This window comes from Coffea arabica, chromosome 6e (genome assembly GCF_036785885.1).
Source record: "Coffea arabica cultivar ET-39 chromosome 6e, Coffea Arabica ET-39 HiFi, whole genome shotgun sequence".
In the NCBI taxonomy this organism is placed as follows: Eukaryota; Viridiplantae; Streptophyta; class Magnoliopsida; order Gentianales; family Rubiaceae; genus Coffea; species Coffea arabica.
In genome coordinates this window covers 49,988,772-50,011,788 of record NC_092321.1, presented here as the reverse complement: position 1 = coordinate 50,011,788, position 23,017 = coordinate 49,988,772, and the positions used below count along the sequence as shown (strand labels likewise).

At 36.1% G+C, this 23,017-nt stretch overlaps 1 protein-coding gene across 1 annotated transcript; it reads right to left on the bottom strand.

Moving 5' to 3' along the window:
* Positions 1–10,573: 10,573 nt before the first annotated feature.
* Positions 10,574–12,181, bottom strand: LOC113696814 (uncharacterized). The gene has a single exon (XM_027216196.2). It carries the CDS (start codon positions 12,179–12,181, stop codon positions 10,574–10,576), a length of 1,608 nt encoding a protein of 535 aa, XP_027071997.2.
* Positions 12,182–23,017: the final 10,836 nt, after the last annotated feature.

Below are 23,017 nucleotides of genomic sequence, written 5' to 3'. Positions count from 1 at the left end.
ATCTTTCATATAGCAAACATCAGTATATATCAATTCTAAAGGATTTAATTTTCTATATGGAGGAAAATTTTGAGATGCGACTCTATATTGTTTCCCATAAATACAATCAATGTAGGATTTGAAAGTGTTACCTCTTACTTCAGGCAAGAACTGCTTGCGAACAAGTGTTTGAATCCCTTTCTCATTCATGTGCCCAAGTCGCCTGTGCCAAAAGTCAATAGAGGAACCACAAACTGCATTCACCTCTTCCTTCCTCAACTCGGTTTGTATCAAGTAGAGGGTGCTCTACTTCTTTCCTTTGGCAACAAGGAGATTCCCCTTACTGAGCTTTCATTTGCCTCCAACCTGCGAGCTATGATAACCCTTATCAGCGAATTTTCTTGTGGAAACAAGATTAAGACGAATATCAGGAACATGTTTGGCATCTTTCAAGACCAGTTGGCACCCAACATCTGTATCCAAATATATCTCCCATGCCAACAACTTTGCATGAGATCTCATTTCCCATTCTTACATATCCAAAGTCTCCTTCGGTGTAAGTTGAGAAGAAATGCCTGTGGGGGGGATAACATGATAGGATGCACCGAAATCAACTACTCAATCACTGTCATGATAAGTAAAATTGATATGACCAGCCTCACAGAATACAAAAGGTCATCATGGGATGCCACGACTGCTGTCGTCTCTTCCTCATCTTTTTCTTTCGCCACTACAAGAATTTTGATCATCAGTGACTACCTTTCGCCACAAAAAATAAAAAAGTCGTCACTGATGACCATTATTGATAACATTTCGGTTGTCGCAGGGTCATCACTGAATCTTCGTCGGTAAAAGTATACAGTGATGACTTTAAAGTCGTCAGTGAATAGAAAGTTTTTTATGACAATCTATGTCGTCAGTAAAAACTGAAAGTATTCAGTGACGACCTTAAAGTTGTCAGTGAATAAAACCTTTTTATGACAACATATGGCATCAGTAAAAGCTATAAATCTAGTGACGACATCTTTTCTTGTCTGTGATGCGTGAAGGAACGGTAGTGAGGGTATAAGGGAATTAGTGACAACTTTGTTGTCAATAAACCCCTTATCAACTGTGACAACAATCCCTTATCAATGGACAGTTTTGATTGAGTGACAACAACAATTGTCAATAAAGATAGCCTGCCTGGAAAAATACTACTCATTTACAACACCTTACACATGATTTTCCTACTATAATAATATCTAAAAAATGAAAACATTGGCAATGTTTAATAAATAACGAACGTGGGCACCCATTACAATAGAAAATGTCAGAATAACATATTAAATATTCAAATGTCATAAATAAGTGCAACATCATAGTACAAATAGTTTCATAAGTTTCAGTAGAACAAATTTTGGAAATTAAGTCAAGGCTGCACTAAAAAACATTTTCCAAGTCCCAAAACATTTTTTGTGCTATCGAAACATTTTCTAAACTTAAGACAGTACTATAACCACAGTTTTTGAGTCGACATGTAAGCCGTACTGCTAATCTTCTTCGAAACCTCCAAAATGAGCAATATATTTGCAACACAGTAGTAAAGTTATTAGTAGATGATAGAAAAATTTAAAACAAGAAAAATTAGTTAAGGAGTCACCAAAAAATAAAGTGAATCATTGGTTTAAGCCTCATTTAGATAGTGACTGTATAAATAGTAGAAAAAGAGACATTATATGGACAGTTTGGAAAAAGTGTTAGATTGCTTATATCTGTTGGGGCAAATTGTAATCTGCAGGTTATTTTTGTATTTCTTGTATAAAGCTTTATAAGATCTGACTTTTGTGGCACTGTGGAATGAAGCAGCAGAATGTACTAAAAGTTCTGTAATAGCCCAACGTGTATGTCAAGCTTAATGCCAATGAATAAATGTATATCTTTGAATATCAAATCTCAAATAAGTCCATAACTAATATGTAAAATTATGACTCCTTATTTGACATAATAAGGAAATAAAAATACAACATAATAAGGATGAAATCTGAATTTATTTTTATCTGAAGTGTAAGTGTTATGTTACACCATTAAATGGTGCATAGAAGACCTTGAAAGAAAGCTGCTTTTGCCACAATGGGCTTCCGCAAATAGTGGATTCTTAAAAATTACTTTCCAAAAACTTGTTTTTTATCAAAATGGACTTCTCTTTCCAGGAAGCACTTTCAAATGGATTGCAGAGCACCCCCACTATGCCCACCACTACATTAAAGTGTACTAGAGGATGGAAGTTTAATAACATTCAATAAGAGCCAAGGATTATATGGGTAGAATTATTCCACTTCTTTGTTTTAATATTTAGATACCAAAGGACAGAAACATTGCAATTCAGGTGACAAAAGCAAAACAGTCTCCAAATTTTGTAAATAAACAACAAAAGTAACAAGCATTCACTAATATCTTAAGGCTTGATATTACAAGTTAATATTGCCACCTACCAATAACTAATTTTCAATAACTTATGTTACTTTTAAACCATAGCAGCCATTATATCTATAATAAATATATGTCCTAGTTACAATTTAGAGTCTTGCATTGACTGAAGAATTATAAGAATGTCCCTTTTAAAAACATAACTCAATTTAGACAAGTACATTTCGGTTGAAAATTGCTTACCAATCAGTACGTTCAGATGTGCCTTCATCGTCTTGCTTGTTGGCTTGCAGCTGTGCTTTCAAAGATTTAAGGAGATCTTGCATTTCACTTTGTTGGTTCTGCATTTCACTTTGCTTGTTCACAAGCTTCTCCATAAGTTGTTGTTGAGATTGGACTGTTATTTCCAACTCAGCTGAGCGCTTCTCCGCTTGTTCTGTTCTTTTCTTGAAATCATCTATCTCTGCGAGCTTTTGTGCAGTTATGCCAGCTTTGGAGGGACCACGACCATGTACGTATCCGGTTACACGTCCAGTTACTTCAATGGAAATGTCTTCTTTAGTCCTATTTGCACCACTGGATTCAGATTCCACCTTTTTCTCCTTCATCATGCTCTGTAATAATATAAATTCTGAAGTTAGACGTTCATAAGAGTTGTACAACAATATTAGAGTACCAATTCTATTTTTCTTACTAAGTTCATAGCAGATGTTTCGTCAACCATTGCATTCTTCTTCCTACTGGAGTAGGTGATGTCATAAAGTTCTATTGGTCCAACTTCCCTCCCCTCTTGTGCTTCCTGTTGCATTAAAAAGTTAAATAACGTATCCAAACAATCCAAAAGACATGTCTTCAAGATAATCAATTACCCGGTTAGCTTTATGGCGAAGAAAGGATTTTGTTCCAGCTGTATGAGCAGTTTCTGCTTTGATCTATTGATCTTGTTCCTCTCACTTATCTTCTGCACTTATCAAGTTCAACCATGATCAAAATTTCACACACAAAAACATGAGGAAGAACAATAGTAAATGTTCAAAAGTCGGCCTCTGTACCATAAAATTTGGACTATAGAAATAGTCACAAAGGTAAATTCAATAAGATTCTTCAACATACTGTGGACGATTTGCAAGTGCTTCCTCTTTTGTACTAAATTTCTTGAAAATCATGTGGAAATTGTATCGTCGACTTCTGTACTGTGTATTTAACTGCTTAAGAAGTGCTGGCTTAACATGTTCTCCTTCATCATAAGCAAAACTATTCTGAAATATGAGTGAAAAATTTTCTGTAAATGTCAGAAAAAATGAATAAATGACCTGTTGCAGAACTATTTGTTACCAAGTCAAGAAGAAAAACAAACCTTCAAAACAATTTGACTTACATTAACAAGTCTTAGCATTCCTTCTCTATCAGATTCTTGGAGTTTGGACCATTTTTCTGCTTTCCATTTGCCATATTTACGAATGACACAACTTGCCTCTGAGATATATTGTTGTGCCCCTTCTCCAATTACTCTTCCGCTAACTTCAGAGACCTGGACTTTTACCTTTTTGCTGGCCTTCTTTTCCCTAGACAGTGCAATATTGCGAGTATATCCTCTTTTCCTAGTTACATTGATACCATCTACCCAAAACATAGTACACGGTTATGAATATGAGTGGAAAAAACTGAAATGAAATTAGCTGTGTAATATAAATTACAAGTAAATCTCATATACCGGTATCATTCGGTTGAACATCCTCACTCTCATTATTCTGGTCATTTCCACAACCAATGGATTGGTTAGATCCGACTTGTACTGAAGTAGGAGTAGTATCTTGCTGCTCAATAGATGTAGGAGTTGTCAACTCATGTCTTGACGATCTTGTAGTAGTTTTGCGACCATTTGAGGTAGTAGGACCCTAAAATACAGCCAACTACACATTAGAAATGTATTTTTTCGAATATGGACGCCAACTTTGAGTTCCGTATAAATCTCTATTTAACTAGGTCCCAAAGCCCAAAAGTAAGAACTAACCTCAATCTCATCAAATAGGCGAATTTGAACTGACTTTCTAGATAGGCTGAATTCAGCACCATTATTGGCATTGCTAGCCAGACTACCTTTTGGGACACCAACTTGCTACAGTGAAATAAGAAATACACAGCAGGGTAGATGCTTAATTATTTAGAACCAATGGTATAAAGAAGTGAAGGTACAAGTATATAGTTGAGTCAATTTTCATCACTTGTTCACCTATTTTTTCTCCAGCTTCTGCTGCATTAGGCATTTCAGCACCTCGAGTTGGTCGCGAAAGACATTTTCCTTTCTTCCCTGGTCCAGCCATGTATGTGACGCCCCCACTTCTCTCTAAGGCGAACCAAAGGGTATCCGTAGGACGCCTGCCCAACTCACGCCAGGATTCGGTACAAATCTCGTTCAAACTTAATACAATACTAATCACCACGATAAGATAAAGTAAGAAAGAGAAGTCGCTTCCATAAATAACATTCAAACTTACACCACGAGTTTCAAAATATATCAAGTTTCCAAAATATACAATTGCCAAAGGTCCAGTCGATTACATTTGAAACCCTAATACAAAAATACATCCCAAGGGTTTCTTCAAGTTTCACTCTAAGGCCGTTCCTATTAAGGAAAACAAATCTACGGGGTGAGCAATTGCTCGTGAGGCCAAGAAACACACATGCAAGCACGTTGTCCAAATAACAATCCCAATTAACAAGAAAACGATAATATTCGAGTAATTAACAATTCAAGTGAAATATAAATAGAAACAATTCAAGGATATGGTAGCTCTCAGGAGCTAAGTTCCACTTGCTTTGCTAGATCTCAATCATATACCGTCCCGTGGTGACTCTCCGTCAACCGGGTCGGTATTTCCAATTCGTAGACTCCACTTTACTTCACAAGTCCTTCCACCTTACGACCCCCCACCGGGTCCGAACGTCGATAAGGCGCTACTGTACGAGTAGGCCAAACAAGATCTCTCCAATAGATCAAGCTTATCATTTCATTTCCATGGCTCACCAAAATTCCTGACCAAACCCATACCGGCTCAAGTTCCAAGGTCGGCCTATGGGTTTGGGCATCCCCTATTTAACATTTATGAGTCGAGGAGATTCACTCCAACGACGTATGCAGTCATAGCATACCATTTCATTTCATTCAATCATTCAATACATTCAATCATTCGTTTAATTTCAATCAAGTCATTCATGGTTCACTCATTTCATTTCAATCAATTCAATCATGAGTCATTCATTTCAAATGAGAACGAGTGCGGTAAAGTACACACTCGATTCAGTATTTTTAAAATCTCCAATCACTAATAACAATTAAGCACGTATCAAGTTCACATACACTTGACACTCACCAAGTAATTCAAGAAGTAAAGCACAAGCGGTTGTTTAGGAGTCTCCTGTGAGATCCTTTTGAAGGTCCTCTTGAGTGCTTGAGCAATAATAATGAACTATTACACATTATCGCTTAAAACCCCTACTTATCGAGAAAGATTGCACTCATGTACCATCTAAGAAGATATCATGAGAATGAGCCTTAATTACTCGTAAATCGAAACTCAAAAGTGGAGTTTAAAAACACAAGAAAAATCTGATTTTCATCTTTGAAATCAAGTGTAAAATGGTCAAATGATATCAAAGGAAAATGGAGAGTTCTAAAAACTCAATTTCCTTTAAGTTCAGAAATTTCAGATTTGACAAGCAATGTTTGAAAAATCGTATCTCACTCTCTGTATATCCAAAATTGAAGAACTTGGTGCCGTTGGAAACTAGTTCCGAGGTACTAAAAGTTCCTAGAAGAACTTTTCCGTGATTCAACATGGAAGACATTCAAATTTTGGTTCCAAGTTGCTGATTTGGGCTCCCCGGACAAATTCGGGGTTGGTTTTTGATAAATTTGGAAATTCGGAAAATTTCACAGAATACGAACTAGCCTCTCAAATTTGAAACTCAATTAGAGTTACAATCAAAGTTTAAAACACAACAAACGGAACAAGAATCAAAATTTTGAGCGCCAGGATATAGCAGCTCAAAGTTGCTGAAAATTTTCCACTGAGCAAGGATTTTCCAGATTTGAAACATAAACTTTGGGACTTCAGTTGGGCATCGAAATGGACTTGGAATGGTACCAAATTTGGTAGTATTACCCTACCATATAAGGGCTATTCATGTGTCAAATTTCATGCAAAAATACGTACGGAAGGTCAGTTAACAAAGCCACTAAAACTCCAGGAATTTCCAAGGCAAACCTGCCTTGTACTTCCTTTTTTCCTTTTTTTTTCCTAACTTTTGGCCAATGAAATCGACTCAATCTAGTTCATTTATGAAGAAAAGATCTAAGAAACATCCAAAATACATTTGGTAGGTGATTGACACCAAAAGTTTCAAACTAACAAGTCCCAATTCGAAATAAGCCATTGGCTAATCCAAAATTAGGGTTTTCAATCATTGATGTAGTTCTGTAATTCGGCCACAACTCACTCAATTCAACTTGGAATTGGGCGTGGTTGGTGGAGTTGGAAACTGCATTCATAAGGCAACAATTTCTCAGAAGAAATCGTTTTGAAATTCTATCCATAACTAGCTCATATTCGAGAAAAAATTCACAGCACATAACAGGTTTTCTAATACAGCAGTGAAACAGGATGGTTAACTTTGAAAGGCTAGTACGGTTCACTCAAGTTGAATCAGGGAATGGATTTTATACAGTTAGAAAACTGGAAGTGTCTAAACAGCACTTAATTTTGATATCATAGCAAAGAGTTATGGTCGATTAAAGTTCGCTGCCAGAGTGACTCTGAACACGTTTTCCAGCTCTGAAGAAATTTCGAAATCCAAACATTTACCCAACCAAATCAAGTGATTTTTGGTGAAAACTTTTCACACAACCTATACAACATATTTACATCAAAATCAAGAAATTTGACCACCAAAAAATTGGACCAACGGGTGCAGCAAGGACAGGGCAGAACCGGCCCTTCCCCCTTTGGTTTTTCTTTTGAGTTTCTTTCCACTATTTCAACTTACAACTACTAGATTAACACTTAATCAACCTAAATAACATCCAAAATCATCAAACCAGTCCAACATGTCCATTGTGAGATTTCATAGAGCCCACTCAAGTGATTTCCAACAAAATAAAGGTACCCATATGAAGCTACAAGCTTCCAAGTGAAATTTAACTCCCTAGAACTAAGAATTAAAGGTTGGATGATCATTACCTCCTAGATGATGATAACCTAGAAAATTTTGGTCACTAAGCTCCAAGAAAACCATGGAAATGAAGCTCCTCTCCTAGTCCAAGATGATCTCCAAGTTGTTTGCAAGTTGTGGTATGAATTTGAAGTGATTTGGTGCAAGATTGAGTGCGATGATGAAGAAGTTTTGGGTCTTCTTCCTCCTTGGTGTGGCCGGCTGTCTTGAGAGAGAAAAGAGAGAGTAGAGAGTGTTGTTTAGCTTCTTGAGGAAGATTGGTAGGTGTCAGGTTTAAGTGCTCAAAAGTCAACTCTCCAATACTACGCGCACGCACTCGTTTCGTGCCCGTTTCCTCTCGGGTTTGTTTCACTTATGCACTAAATCTCTAATGCACTTCCATTAACACTATTATTATTCACTCTTAATAGTCTAAGAATAAATGTCCAAAGTCCCTCAATTAATCGCACGCGCGAAAACGCGAACTTCCGATTTGTGCGCGATAAAGCGAAATTTCTAAGAAATTCTTATAACGATAGTATAACTAACTAATACTTGGGTACTTAAACATAACATAACCCTTTTAGGGTAAACCAATAAATAAGTGAATAAATCGATAAATAAATAAACAAATAAAAATAAAATTAAGATAAAATACGAGTCCTCACAATGTAACTACAGGATAAAAAGATATCAATCAGCCATGCATTTAGACTAAATATGTCTAGAAAGCCATGACATGGTACAATTACCAGCAATCAAAGGAGGAAATTAATTAATATGCTTTGTATTTTACAATAGATATTGCAAATTAGAAGATAAGAGTGACTAAAAATAATTCAAGATAAGAAATACACTTGATATGAACCAAAAGTTACATGGTAAGAATAAATAGAAACTGAAAATGTTATTTACAACGTCATTTAGTCAGACTCATAGTCATCACTTTCTACAAATTTTTCACTTTCATCTTCACTCGAGCTCAATTGCTGAATCTCATCATTATCAACAAAAAAATCATCCATTTTCCTGGCACGTTTAGCTGAAGAATCAGAATTTAGGATGCCAGTTTCTATAGCTTCATTAGCTAGCATATCGCCTCTTTTCAAGTTAGACAAATCGACGTTCTCTTGTACCCCAATTAGGTCTTCAAGATAATATTCTTAGTAAGCCTCTTCCTCTTCACATGATTTATCTTCATCCTTTTCAAGAACAGCATATGATGAACATGGATAGACCGACTCGACAACATGCCAATGACCTCCAAGCCTCATATCCTTTACGTAAAAGACCTGTTTAGCTTGGGAAGCAAATACAAATGGCTGGTCTATATACCATTTTTTTGACAAATTGATGCTGCTTAGATTACTCTGTTTGTCTATTTTAAGACATGAGCTATTTTTTAAGTCCCACCAATCACACTTGAACAGAACTACTCGGCTTTGAGTGAAGGAGTATTCAACCTCTAAGATATCTGTAATAGCACCATAGAAGTTTATTTCTACATCAGCATGCTCACCCTTCACCATAATGCCACTATTCTGGGTTTTTCTGTCTACCTCACGTGTTTTGGTATGAAATCTAAACCCATTGACATTACAACCAGGATATTTTATCACTCTAAAATCCAGTCCTTTGGCCAAAGACAACAATTCATCACAGCATCTGCCTTGTGCATGCATGTAAGTGACCTATATAACCCAAATAAGAAATTAGAATGACTTAGCAAATTAACAACTATATAAATACCACAAGTTTCCTAGTAGTTTGTTCCATACTTACACGCTCTTTGAATTACTTTGGAAACTCTAAATCTTGCATCTGCTCTATATTCGACACATTTTGCTGCAGAAGCAATTCTTTGTACATCCTATACAATAGTATTATTAGATATCTATGTGCTACGGTTAGTGCTATAATTGACTAAATATATAACACTTCTCATATGTATATGTAATCATTAATTTCTTCACAATCTTTCAAGATGAATAAATGTATTTTCATCAACTCTGATTCACTTAAGCAGCAAAATGTTGCTGCCCCAAAAGGCCGAGCCATTCCAGAAAAAATAGACAACTTTCCAGCAGCCTCAAAGCGCTCCGTGTTTCGTTCTGGTTCATTAAATATTGTAGGAACATTGTGCAAGTACCTAGAAATGAATGTTAGACATTCATCATCCAAGTAACGCTTAACAATGCATCCTTTCGGTCGAGCTCTGTTGGTCACATAACCTTTGTATTGACCCATTTTTCTGTGTCACAAAAATGCAACCATAAGATGTCACAACAGTAGGACCCTATGAAGTAAAAGAAGATTCAGTCTTAAAATAGCCTTTACACTACCTGTCAAATGGGAACATCCACCGGTATTGTGCTGGCCAGCAAGTTTTGCTTCAGCAGGTAAATGGACCATTACATCGAAGAAATTTGGAAGGAAAATTTTTTCAAGTTTGCAGAGTATTACAACAATGTTTTTCTCCTGTGCATCTAACTCATCTACATAAAGAGTCCTGGAACAAATTTTCCTAAACAAATTGCTTAGTTCTACCAAAGTTTGGGAAACATCCTTTGGCAGCATGTCTCTAATTGCTAATGGAAGTAGACGTTGCAAGAATACATGATAATCATAACTCTTCATCCCTGAAATTTGGCACTCTTTTGGCTTAACACAACGAGATATGTTTGAGGCAAATCCATCGGGGAACTTGTGTGAGCTCAAAAACTGGCATAGTTTTTGTTTTTCACTGCGTGAAAGAGTGTAGCATGCAGCGGGCATCACCTTTGAATCCCCTTGAGTTTGAAGACGCAATTCTTCCCTCAATCTCATTTCCTTCAAATCCTCTCTAGCTTGCCAAGTGTCCCTATTTTTCTGACCCGTACCCATCACTGTACCCAACAAAATTTCACACACATTCTTCACGATATGCATAATGTCCAAGTTGTGTCTAATTTTGTTAGTACTCCAATATGGCAGCTCAAAAAAAAAAGCTTTTCTTCAACCAATTTGACTGATTTTGCATGCGTTTTCTTTTCTTGTCTTTAAGCAATTCAGGTGCCTTGCCAAACTCCATTTGATCAAACTCTTGAAGTTGTTGCAAGATTTCTTCACCGGATAAAGTTCTAACAGGCTGTCTAAGGTCTCTCTTGCCATCAAATGACTTTCTTTCTTGACGCCATTTATGGTCACCTGGCAAAAATCGCCGGTGCCCTATATAGCAACATTTTAATCCATTTCTCAGATATACACTAGTTGTCTCATCTAAACAAACAGGACAGGCCTTATAACCTTTCGTACTCCACCCTGACAAATAGGCATATGCTGGAAAATCACTTATAGTCCACAATAGAGTAGCCCGTAACATAAATTTTTCTCCCACGACTACATCATAAGTCTCAAAGTCAGTGTCAAAAAACTCTTTCAACTCATCAATTAGAGGCCTAAAAAATATATCCATATCATTTCCTATGCACTTAGGACTTGGAATAATCATTGATAACAGGAAAAAAAGGTCCTTTAAGCATTTCCAAGGTGGTAGATTGTAAGGAACAAGGATTACAGGCCATATACTATATGCATTATTCATGTTTCCATAGGGATTGAAACCATCAGTTGAAAGTCCCAACCTAACACTACGAGGATCTTTGGCAAAAGATGGGTGAGTGTTATCAAACTCCTTCCAAGCTATTGAGTCAGTAGGGTGTGTCATTGTGTTTTCCTTGGGAACGTGTCTCTCTTTATGCCACCTCATATCTTGAGCTATCTCCTTGTTTATGAATAGTCTTTGCAACCTTGATTTTAAGGGGAAATAGCGAAGCACTTTTCTAGGAATTTTAGAACCCGGGGATTTATAACGAGGCGCTTTACATTTTTCATTTGGGCAGTGATCGAGGCTTTCATTTTCTTTCGAATAAAGTGCACAATCATTTTCACATGCATGTATGTTTTCACACTTGAGTCCTAGCTCACGAATTAATTTTTTTGCATCATAGTATGAGCTAGGAATTGATGCCATGGGAAAGACTTGAATGAGGAATTTCAGCAGCATATCGATGGATTTGCAAGTCCACCGATTCATAGTTTTCAAATGAAGGATATGGACAACAAAGGAAAGTTTTGAGTACTTATCACAAGCCGGGTAGAGACTTTTTTCAGCTTTGGATGATAATCTAAGAAACTTACTTGCTTCCCCCTCTTGCTTATTTGGAATATCCCTATTATGTTCCCCCGAATTTCTCCAATTCTCACCAAAGTTTGCAGTACCAACATCATTTAACATTTCTTGAATATCATCTGACTCACTGTTTTCTTCATCTAAAACTATGTTATCATTTTCATCATCATTAGAATCCTCAAACCTTTCACCATGATATACCCACCTAGTATAGCTCTCAACAATTCCCCCACTCAAATGACTTTTCATGATCTCCATAGTTTGATCCTCAAAGTTGTTGCACCCTTTACATGGACAAGGGAGCTTATATGTGGGATCCTTGCCTAAATAAGCAAACTCAACGAATTCTTTCACTCCTACCAAATATCTAGGATGCAAATAATCTTTAATTGTTATCCAACTCCTATCCATGATTTTTCACAAGCACCGTTGATCCTAACACAAAAAAATACGCAACCATGGTACTACAAGGACAACACATATAATAAATATAGGAAATTAAGCTCAATACAGGAAATTAATCTTCCCATACAACAATAATGAAAATTAAACAAAATACAACACAGTTATTACTAAATTCAAACATGTCACAATGTAAGCATGTAAAAAAGGGCAAAACAATTGATAGTAATTAGTGCCACTGTCAATGTTACTGATGACCAATGGTTTTGACAATTTTTTTTCACTTGGTACTATAATGAAGTGCATGGTTGCAGACTTGTTCTCAAGATGTGAGTCAACAGTTTGTATCACTCGAACTACCTGAGGATATAGTTTTCTTTACTCAACTAATTTTAGCTCGATTAAATATGAGAAATGGATACTGAATCAGCTAGCCTATGGATACTTTTCAGCATTTTTCAGTAGATGCAAACTGTTCTGTTATTGCTAGTAGCGGCCAATGATTCAACATCTTTTCTTTTGTTCTAATGTATACACATGATGTCACTTTAATCCTGGATAGAGGTACTTAATTTTTATGTATAGTTCATAACTTTTGGGAAAACTAATATCACAATGTTCTAGTTTCACATTCAAATGCTATGCCATCAGCTCCTGGACGATGCAAGATTAAGTATTAATGACGGCTTCGTTGCATCTTATAAATGTTCTGTTTTAGCTCTGCTACAACTCCTAATGCAAGGTCACAGTTCATGGATTCTTGCTGCCACTGTTATGACTTCATTCAGTATAGTACTAATAACAAGAATGATCAGAGTTTTCCAAATTGTTCCATCTCTTTCCACTCAAACAAAGCAAGAATGCTGCTTCATATTCTACAACCGTCAATGCAGTTATCCTTAAGGCAAACACATATTTTCCATAATAAGGTAGATAGGAATTAAAATAAGACTGTGTGCAATGCAAAACACAAACTCGTCCTACAAGCTCAATTAGCCACAACCTATGTAGCCACAATTGTTGAGGAATTCAAGGGATCAGGAAAGGACTAAATCTTGTGTAGCCACAGCCTGAATATGCGGAGGCTGTTGAAAAAGATACTTGCACGACAATTAGGATACAGTGTTTCCTTTTAACCAGGTCAAGGTTAGAGTACTGCTTCAACTCTTATCACTCATTAGGTGTGTGGTGACCTCACTTCCCCCTAAGGCGAACCAGAGGGTTGGCGGGCCGTCTGCCTTGCTCTCGCCAGGACTCACGCAAGAAATCTAGCCTAAATCTGTCTGAAGTATAGCCTAAACTATTACAATAATTAATCCTCCAAAATAGACCAATAACTAAAACCACATTAACTTCAGAGATAACAACACTTTAAGATAGCGACTCGTCGATTCTTAAATACCTTACGCATTACAAACCACGGAATAAAGTCAAACAGTCCCATTTAACAAATTCATACAAGCCACATACATTCTTACAAGCCAAGTAACAAAACCAGGGTTTGCACTTTTCCAGCTTCAAGTGGCAACCCAAAACAAAACTACACTGTTTAATTCGAATTACATTCATAACAAGTAAAGTAGATTTCAGGTCTTTCTCACATGCCAGAACCTATCAAGGAAAACAAAATAACGTGGGGTGAGCTAAAACTCAGTGGTGCCCCAAAACATGCAATCACATAAAACAAATAGCGAGTATTAACTTCAATTAAAGTAAACAATTAGGAAAGCGTTTAACAGCACAAGATAGGATACAGGGGCTCTCAGGAGCCATTTCTCCACGAGCTTGATCAAAATTTTCCGTAGTCGACCCTCCGTTAACTTTCACTACCTAAGGTCCGTGTAGATCTTTATATTTTTCTTAACTCCGACCACCAATCTTACCCCTGTCCCGGGCCCGCACGCCAAGCACGAAAGTGGTAATACTCGAGTATACCTTAGACTGGTCGAGGGATTCACCCAACGACGTTACGTCCAACACTTATAGACTGGTCGAGGGATTCACCCAACGACTTTACGTCCAACACTTAAAGCAAGCGCAAGCAAAATATTCACGAGAAACACTTCAAGCAAGTCGCCACTCGAAAGGCTAGTGTGATAAAGTACACACTACTCACTTCGATGGACCAGCAATCATTTTCCAATTATCGCATATCGAGTCACGAAAGCACTTTAACCAAATAAGCATAGAACAAGCAGGGACACTCACCAAGAATGAAGTTCAGAGGTCAAGTTGAGAATCGAAATCTGCGTCCTCGCTAAACCCTAAAATATCAAATTTTAAAAACTATAAGTTGGCTATACCAGTTCTAGGGTTACGTAGGAAAAGTTGTCTGTGTGTATAACTAGTTTATCCTTTCGAAACTGAATCAACAATTTGCTTAAAAATCAAAACTAGTAAAAGTGTTAAAATATTTCGTAGGGTTTCTTGCCGAACAAGTTTTCCCACGCTTTTTAGTTAAAGTTATTAAAATCTCATTTGTTTTTTTGGACAATTTCCTCTGGAACAACTAACCAGGGACAATTTCAAGGGAAGAGAAGGAATAGAGTAGAACCTAGGGTTTTAAAACTAGTGAAATCATTTTCTAACAATAACAAGGTTAGTTTAAGCTAAAGGAAGAAATATCGGTTTGGCAAAGTTTAAAAGTCCCGACACACGAGTTTCTTAACGTTAGCGTTCAATACCAAATTTTATAGTTCAATACTAGGGTAAAATATATTTAAATAGCTTGACTAAAGATACTCAAGTTCACAGGATCAAAACGGACTTCATGATTCTGATTCACATGCACATTATATCTCAGATTTGCCAATATAGTAAAATCACATTTCAACCAGCAATTTCACTAGGGTTTCGTCAATCATTAGCCCTAGGTTTCAACAGATTCATTTTTGATCAAAAATTAAACAAATGAGCCAAGAGCTTCATCAATCATTAGCTCTTAGCATCAATTAATCCCTGCTCATGACAACTCAATTGAAAATTCAACCAAGTAGCTTCCATTTAAAAAAAAATTCCAGCTCAACCTCTCGTTACTCCTAAAATTTCCAGCAGCTAATTGGTCTTAAATCCAATTTTTCCTCCGCTGAATCAGTGTGTTAAGTACCCAAAACTAACATGCAAGGCTACTCAATGAAGTTACCATCGTTTCTAGTTCAAATCAAGTTCGAACAGCACCTGTAATCATCCACAATTTCCAGAATTTCTTCAGCTATTCTCGAGTGAACTTGCATGCGTCAGATTTTTGTTTCATTTTTTTTTTGTTTAGCCGAACTGATTAGCCTCATGCAAGACTTAATTTTCTTGTTCTTAGTCAGATAATCATGTTTATCAGCTCAGATTACTACCACGAGACAAAATTAGAGCTACATTCCAGATTAAGTTCTCGGCTAGGCTTGCATGCCAGCTCATCCCATTTCATTTTTATTTTTATGGTTTATACCAACTAATTAACTGCATGCAGAGCTTAATCATCTTGTTATTAACCAGCTAATCACAGTTATAAGCTCAGATTATCAAGAAATAAACAAATTAACTCTGCATTATCCCATTCAATTCTCGGCAAACCCATTCTTTCGCACATCAGATTTTTCTTTTCCTAAATTCATCATCCAAACGCCTAAGCTTCACATGCATGGCCATAGATAGCTTAATCTACCCTTGATCAGTTAGTTTCAGTTCATAAATTACCTCACCGAAAGCTCACTCACGCGACAGAATGCTGATGTTTCTCTCATCTCGGGTCGCTCGCGACTGGATGTGTTGGTCCTGGTTGCGGATGGTTGAAGCTGTGGTGTTTTGGTTGGAACTGGTGAAGATGGTGATGATCAGTAGCTCACTCGACTGCCTCTTGCTCTCTCTCTCTCGCTTGACTTCCTCGGACAGAACAGAAATACAGCTCACGGCTCGCTCTCTCTCTTCACCTTTCTCCTGCTCAAGCCGAGGAGTTCTCCCTCTCTTGCTCTCGTCGATGATCACGAGGTGGAGAATGGAGATGGAGTGGAGTGTTTGTGGTTGAGGCTGATGTAGTGGAGTGATTCGCGGTAGTGGAGGTTGAGTGTGTGTGTAGAGGGAAGGAAATGCACTTCGGCAGAAATGGAAATGTTAGTGCTTCTAAGAGTTGGCCGATGATACTTTGTGGTTGCATGGAAATTTTTGGGATAGTGGAGGGTATTTTAGTCTTTTCACGTTTCCTCCAAATTTCTACTCAAGTCCTCAATTCTAATCTAATTCCAAAGTTTACCCCAAATGTAATTTGAATGCCTACTAATGTACTAATCTTACGAGAGTTCAATTATCAAAATTTTTATGTCCTAAGTATACTTATATCGATTTTGTTATAATGCTAAGTTTCCGATTAACACTTAACCTTATTAGGAATTAAAACGAGCTATCGAAATTTTGAAGAATTTATATTAAGGCAATAAAATTACTCTAACTCAAGAAATATTAATTTAACATAGCGAAACCAAGTGTGTTAATATTTTGGTACAATTATATTATTTATCACATAAAATTATTTCTATGTACTTATTTAAAAATAAGTAGATATAATGCTAGAATTTATTAACGAATTAAAATTGCAATGGACTATGCATTGATATCTATATATTTCTTCGAGGTTCTCACAAGGTGTTCAAGTCAAACATAAAAACTCCAAAAACTAAATGAATAACACAAAACAATGAAACAAAACTAAAATGGGAAGAACGAAGAAAAATGAAAAAGCACTACCAACATGATGTGCGGGCAACCAATCTTCTCTACTTTTCAACATCAGTCACATTGTTTACATACAAGCGAAAGCTCATTAATTACAACATTCGTTAACAAATTTTATAGGTAAAATCAAGTTTCATCTTTTGAGCAAATACAGTAGCAGTAGTAATGCTAAGTTCCATACATTCTACAAATTCTTCAAACTCAATTCTTAATGGGGCCGAAAAAACAAAGATCTTAAAAAGTCCCTCAGGGTCAGAATTTAGGTAATGAAAATACAACATTGCATTTGGCTTCCGCGGCCTATTACGAACCCATACATACCCACAATCCAATCCCACTAAAGCCCTTTATCTTGTACAAGAAAATACTGACCAAAAGTTAATAAGGGTAAAACCCACAAGTAAGCAGAATCCAAAAGGAGGAGATGACTCCATCCATAAATCAAATGAAACCCAAAAAACTGGACTGAAATTTTTGGCAAAAAAATTAATTAGGGCAAAACATTTGGGAGAAAATTAGGGAGGAAAAAGAGAATCGGCATACCTTTTTTTGTAGAGAGTTGTTACTAAATGTGGTCTTCTATTTGATCATTTCCGAGCCAAGATCGATTAGCAGATAGCAAGGAGATGTTTCGGCAGAGATGAGGAGCAGTGTGTTATTTGGTTCTAAGTGTTGGCTGTTGGCTCATGGTTGGTGGTGTTTTGTTCGGTGAATGACTAAACATGACCACCGATGTATTGGTTTCACTAAGTGTTCAAGTCAATTCCGCGCTTCTCCTCAAACTATTGACTTTGAAGGAAATTTCAATTCCTTAGATTTCCCCCTTACTTGTTGAGTACCAAGATTTCAAACAAAGTTTTTTAGTTTCCAACATTTTAGTTGAATTAATATTTTACTAATATATTATTACTTGCTACTTTTAAATATTTTTGTGAAAATATTGATAATTGGTGAGAAAATTATGTTGCAATACTACAAGTGGTAAATGCACCTTGGTTCTGCTTCAAATAGTTAATTTTTTTATGACATCAAACAGTTGATCCGATATTAATATTGATATCACTTTCTCAAAATTGTGAACTAAATTACAACTTATTTATCTTTCTTTCCATTATTTTTTCCCAATACTCCAGATTTTTTTTAGTTATTTTATAATAAGGAGAGATGATTTGTTTCAAATGGTTAATTTCACTTCAAATTATTGCACTAATATTAATTTACATGACAAAATTTGAGTTCCTAACAGTTAAAAAATTCATTAGAGAGCAAATACAGAATAACAATTGCTATAGTGTATACATATTTTAAATCAGATCATGACAAGAGAAAGTTGTCACTAACTAGTTCCATTATTATCAATGACAACAACAACCAAGTTGTCAAAGAAAGGGGAATTATTACTGATAACATCTACATAGTCGTCGCTGATGTAGTTTGGCGCGATGTGGCGAGAGTCCAACTGTGACGAAAATTCAAGGTCATCACTTATGCCTTTGCTCCTCTCAGTCAATTATGACAACTTTTCGTGTTGTGGCTAAATAGGCCCCATTTTGTGATGACATGTTTTCATCACCGAAAAATGTTGTCACTAATGACCAAATTTCTTGTAGTGCACCTTGCCTTTGCTCTTTTTCTCAGTTTGTTCCCGTTTTAAAATTCTGCACTCCTTCATATAATACCCCTTCTTTTTACAACAAAAGCATGTATCATTTTTTCGCGACTCAAACCTGCCTTTGAATTTGTCATTCCTGTTGTGGGGTCCTCTATTCTTGCTTCTTCCCTTTCCTTCTTTCTTTTCTGTCTCCAGGGCCTATGACTTATAGATAATTTCTTGTTCCTTCCTCTTTAGTTCTTCATTCATCACGGCCTTTTTGCAATAGCCATGGTCAACACACCATTGGGAGTTGAATTGCTGGCGGAGACTATCATGATTTTTCAACTATCCGATAGTGAACTGAACAATAATAGAGTCTGCACCTCATCATCCAAGTTCACATTAAATGTAGTTTCCTGGTTTACCAATTCCTGAAAATTACTCAAGTGTTCAGTCATATCTTTCCGATCTTTATATCTCATCCAAGTAATCTATTTCAGACAACTAGCCTTGTTCAAACCGGTCTTCCATTCATACATGCTCTCAAGCTCTTTCCACAATACATCAGCTTTGGTATCATTAGCAAAGTGTTGGAAGATACTTCGTCCAATCCACTTTCTAATATTACCAATAGTTTTTCTGTGCATAACTGTCCATTTATCATCATTCATGTCACTTGGTTTTTCCATATCCCCTAGAACAGGATCAAACAAATCTCTACAGTACAAACAGTCTTCCATTCTAGGCTTCCAAATCGAATAATTAGCTGCATTTAATTTAATCATACAACTACTATCCGAGTCATTCATTTAACCAGTACAATTGAGCAATCCAACCTGACTACTCTGATGCCACTTTGTTGGGAAAGAGGTACAGGTGCAGGCAGTCAAATTATTAGAGTCAGCCCATGATCGTAAACTCTTTCTCCAAGTACTAATTAAAATGGAAATAAACCAAATCGCCAAGCAATTATATCACAGGAATAATAAAAGTGCAAGAAAAATAAAAACACAGGACACCAAGATTTTTACATGAAAATTTTAAATTGGGAAAAATCAAGGGATCTAGTACAGTCAAAAAACTCTACTATCACAATAATAGGAATAGGTAGATCTACCCAAAATACTTAGATGACAATAATATCACCAATATCAACTAAGTAAAATTGTTACAAAATCACTTCCAAAAAACAAGTGTCAAAAAAGTAGATTTGGAAGAGTGTTACCAAACGAAGAGAAAATCCAAAATTTGAACTAGTAGATGGGTAGAACTCGATGAGAGGATCGCATGGGTAAAATTTCGTCTCAATCGGGTTTCAAATCACCCTCCAATCAAGATCTTGAAGTTGTTTCTCTATCTTGTTTCTCTCCCCAATTTCTCTCTCTTCGTTTCTCTCCAAAACAAAGAAAAGTGGTGGCTGCCCTTATCCTTTCCTCGGTTGATTAATTTCTAAAGTCACCGGACTTGGTTTCCCTACTTGGTTTGGTCAAAATTGACCAAACCCATTAACATGTGGACTTGTTGTGATTGGTTCACCAAATGGGTTGGACCCGCAAGCCCAACAGATAGAGAGTTAACTTGAGCTTTATTTTCCTAGGAATTGTTGTAAGAATTGTTTAAGGAGATTCAACTTGGTCTGGTAATATTTGCATATTTTAAAAACTTTGAGGTGCTGTGTGCAGCCATTGCAAGATTAGCCAACTTGAGGAGTTACAATCATACAATGGAATGAGCAGTCCATGTTTGGCTCCCACAGCCCTGTTTTTATCCTTGAATATGTCTATTTCATTTGATGAGTGGATTTGCGACGTACGAGGAGAAAATTGGTAGTGAAGACATTATTACAAGAAATTAAGATGTTGATGCAGTTTTAAGCATGATTCATGTTTGTTATTTATTCTTGTTTTAGTTTTTTAGATGAACATGAGGGACAGTTAAGTAAACAATAAAGAGAGATTCTCGGTGTGTTTTTTAGCTCGTATTTGTTTTAATTCATCTATAATGTCAATGGTGGTTTTCTACTTGCATCACCAGATTAAAATTTAAAGGAATTTAACCATTAGTAGTGTGGAAGAACTTGCATCAATTATTTCATGAATTATGTTTTAGCCAACCATACTATTCAATCTCTCTATCTTTTTAAGTTCAAAAGTAAAGCTCATCCTTGGAAAGATTCTGCATTGGTTGAAGGCTGAGACTTGAGAGCGCCTTAATTGTAGGCTAATACTAACACTAGCTGATTTCATCCTGGTTTGTGGTGGGATTCAAGTTTTAGTTCTGATTCAGTTAAACATTTTTTAACTAGTCGATTCTTCTCTATGCAAACTTATGTTAAGATTTTCAACCATTGCTTTTTGTCATTTCAATATTTTCAATGCCCCCTTAGAAGCCCTACCTTTGCATGATTAACACTGTTGCTTGTATTTTTTTCGTTTTTAGTATTTCTTAAAAGGACAACTAACTGTAGCTCCAAAATGATTATGAAGATGCAAGAGTTTGAGAACCGCTTGAAAGATTTTCAACTAGAATAAGCATTATTAAACAGGCACTGGTCGAGTATAGCTTTCCTAGCTTGGGTTTCAGGGCTACATCTGCAACTTGTTTTTCATTGCCTGAGGCTTGTAAAAATTAGTCTTGAGTGTTTTTCTAGTTCTTATGTTGTTTCTGGAATGGATTAATGATATGAAATGCTTTAGGCCTTCCTTGACTGTCTTTATTGTTCGCTCAGAAATCAAAATAGAATTCTGATATCTCTAACAAGTCTCATAAGACAAAGGAAAGCTTTTTGAAGCTCAAATGTGTTTGTAAGTAAGATGAAATATTGTTCTTGCCCTCGAATAGAGTAGCCATTTTAAGAAGCTCAGCCTCTGCGAATGCACAAGAGTCACAACTTCTGGATTCAATTTATAAAGGTTGGAGTCTAGGGGTTAAAGTTCACATTTTCAATTTTTTTTATACCTTGTTCCTATGCACATTTTCATTTTATTTTTACCTTGCTCTTTTGCTTTTATCCTTTTCATATCAATATTATTTGGTATTCTATTAATTGGATTAGATTTTCTCCATAGGTAATTATTTAGCAGAGGTAAATTGCTCGTTTGTGTCACGTCACGTGTGCACTTAAAAATTCCCAAAATCCTCTGAAAACTTCTTTTATTTTGTGTCATTTTTAGAGTCTCTAAATTCTAGTTTCACTTTTGGGGTCATTGATTAAGTTTAGTCAACTAGGCAAAATTGCTATTTCACCCTCAAATTTGTTCTTTAGGTTTAAAGTCAAAAATACTTTTAAAGCACATTTAATACCACATTGGAATATCATTGGGAGATAACTTAGTGAAAATGTTCCTTTGGTGTTTCCAAACTAGTATGATAGCTTTATAAATTGCATAAATTCCTATTATTAAATTCTAAAACCTACCCAGAATTCTAACTCAACTTCAGAGGTATATTATTGGAATTCAAACAAAATTTGAATTAAGAACTGATTCAGGGAAAAAAACACTATGACTACTACTACAGCCCAATTCCAAAACTTGAACATAGAAATCAACCATGCTGGTCCAACCTAGCGTAGCCCAAAAGAACCTCCTTATAATACTATAATCAGAATGATCTAAATAACAAATGACCTTTTTCTATCTTACCTAGCATCAATTTTATACTGGTGAAAAGATGAATATTTGAAGTTAGATTGATAAACGCCAAATGATTTTGAATAAAAAAACAAAAGAGCCAAATACACTCCGTTATTTTGATCATGCAAGAAGGATCCTTAATAATTGTTGGATGCAATTGCAATGGAAAATTCATGGCTGGGATCTTCTTATTTAAAAATTTTGCAGTGCAAGTTAAAGTTGCAAACTTTAACAATTTGGCATATCCTGAAAGTATAATTAAAGCATACATATTCAGCTTATTATGTATAGGGTTGTACATGAATCGAGCTGCTTGTGACTCGATTCAAATTTGAGTTTGACCGAGTTTAAGGCTACTCAAGTCGATTATTGAGTGAAATTCGAGCATCTATCTGCTTTACTTGAAAGCCTGATGAGCTTTCCAAGCTTCAATTACCTGAAAAAGTAACATTTGTAGAACAAATTACATCTCATACTGCTCGAGCTTACGCAAGTTCAAGCTCAATCTTAATTTGCTTCTCAAGCAAACTCGAGTTCGATCTCAAGCACCTTAACTTTTACTGGAATCAAGCTCGAGCTTCAAAGTTGAATGCACGTTGACCTTTGAGCTTAGATAATGTCTTCAAGCTTGAGTTCAAATAAACTAGTATTCAAGTTCGATCCAACTCATTGCCATCCCTAATTACGTGAATGTCTATCATCACTACTTTACTTTATACAAATTTTATGTCAGCTTCTATGCTGTCTTGTGCAATCGATGCAATCAATACTTTGTTTTAGTTTCTACATATCTTGTCCTAATTGCGATAGTGTTTTGTGCCATTGGTGCGATAAATAGTGGTAATTGTGGAGACTCTTGATTTTCACTACAAGAAATTTGGCCTTTTGTGACAA

Bases quoted from the DNA above. Each gene is read 5' to 3' on its own strand.
- LOC113696814 (XM_027216196.2), bottom strand. From the start codon at position 12,181: ATGGATAGGAGTTGGATAACAATTAAAGATTATTTGCATCCTAGATAT.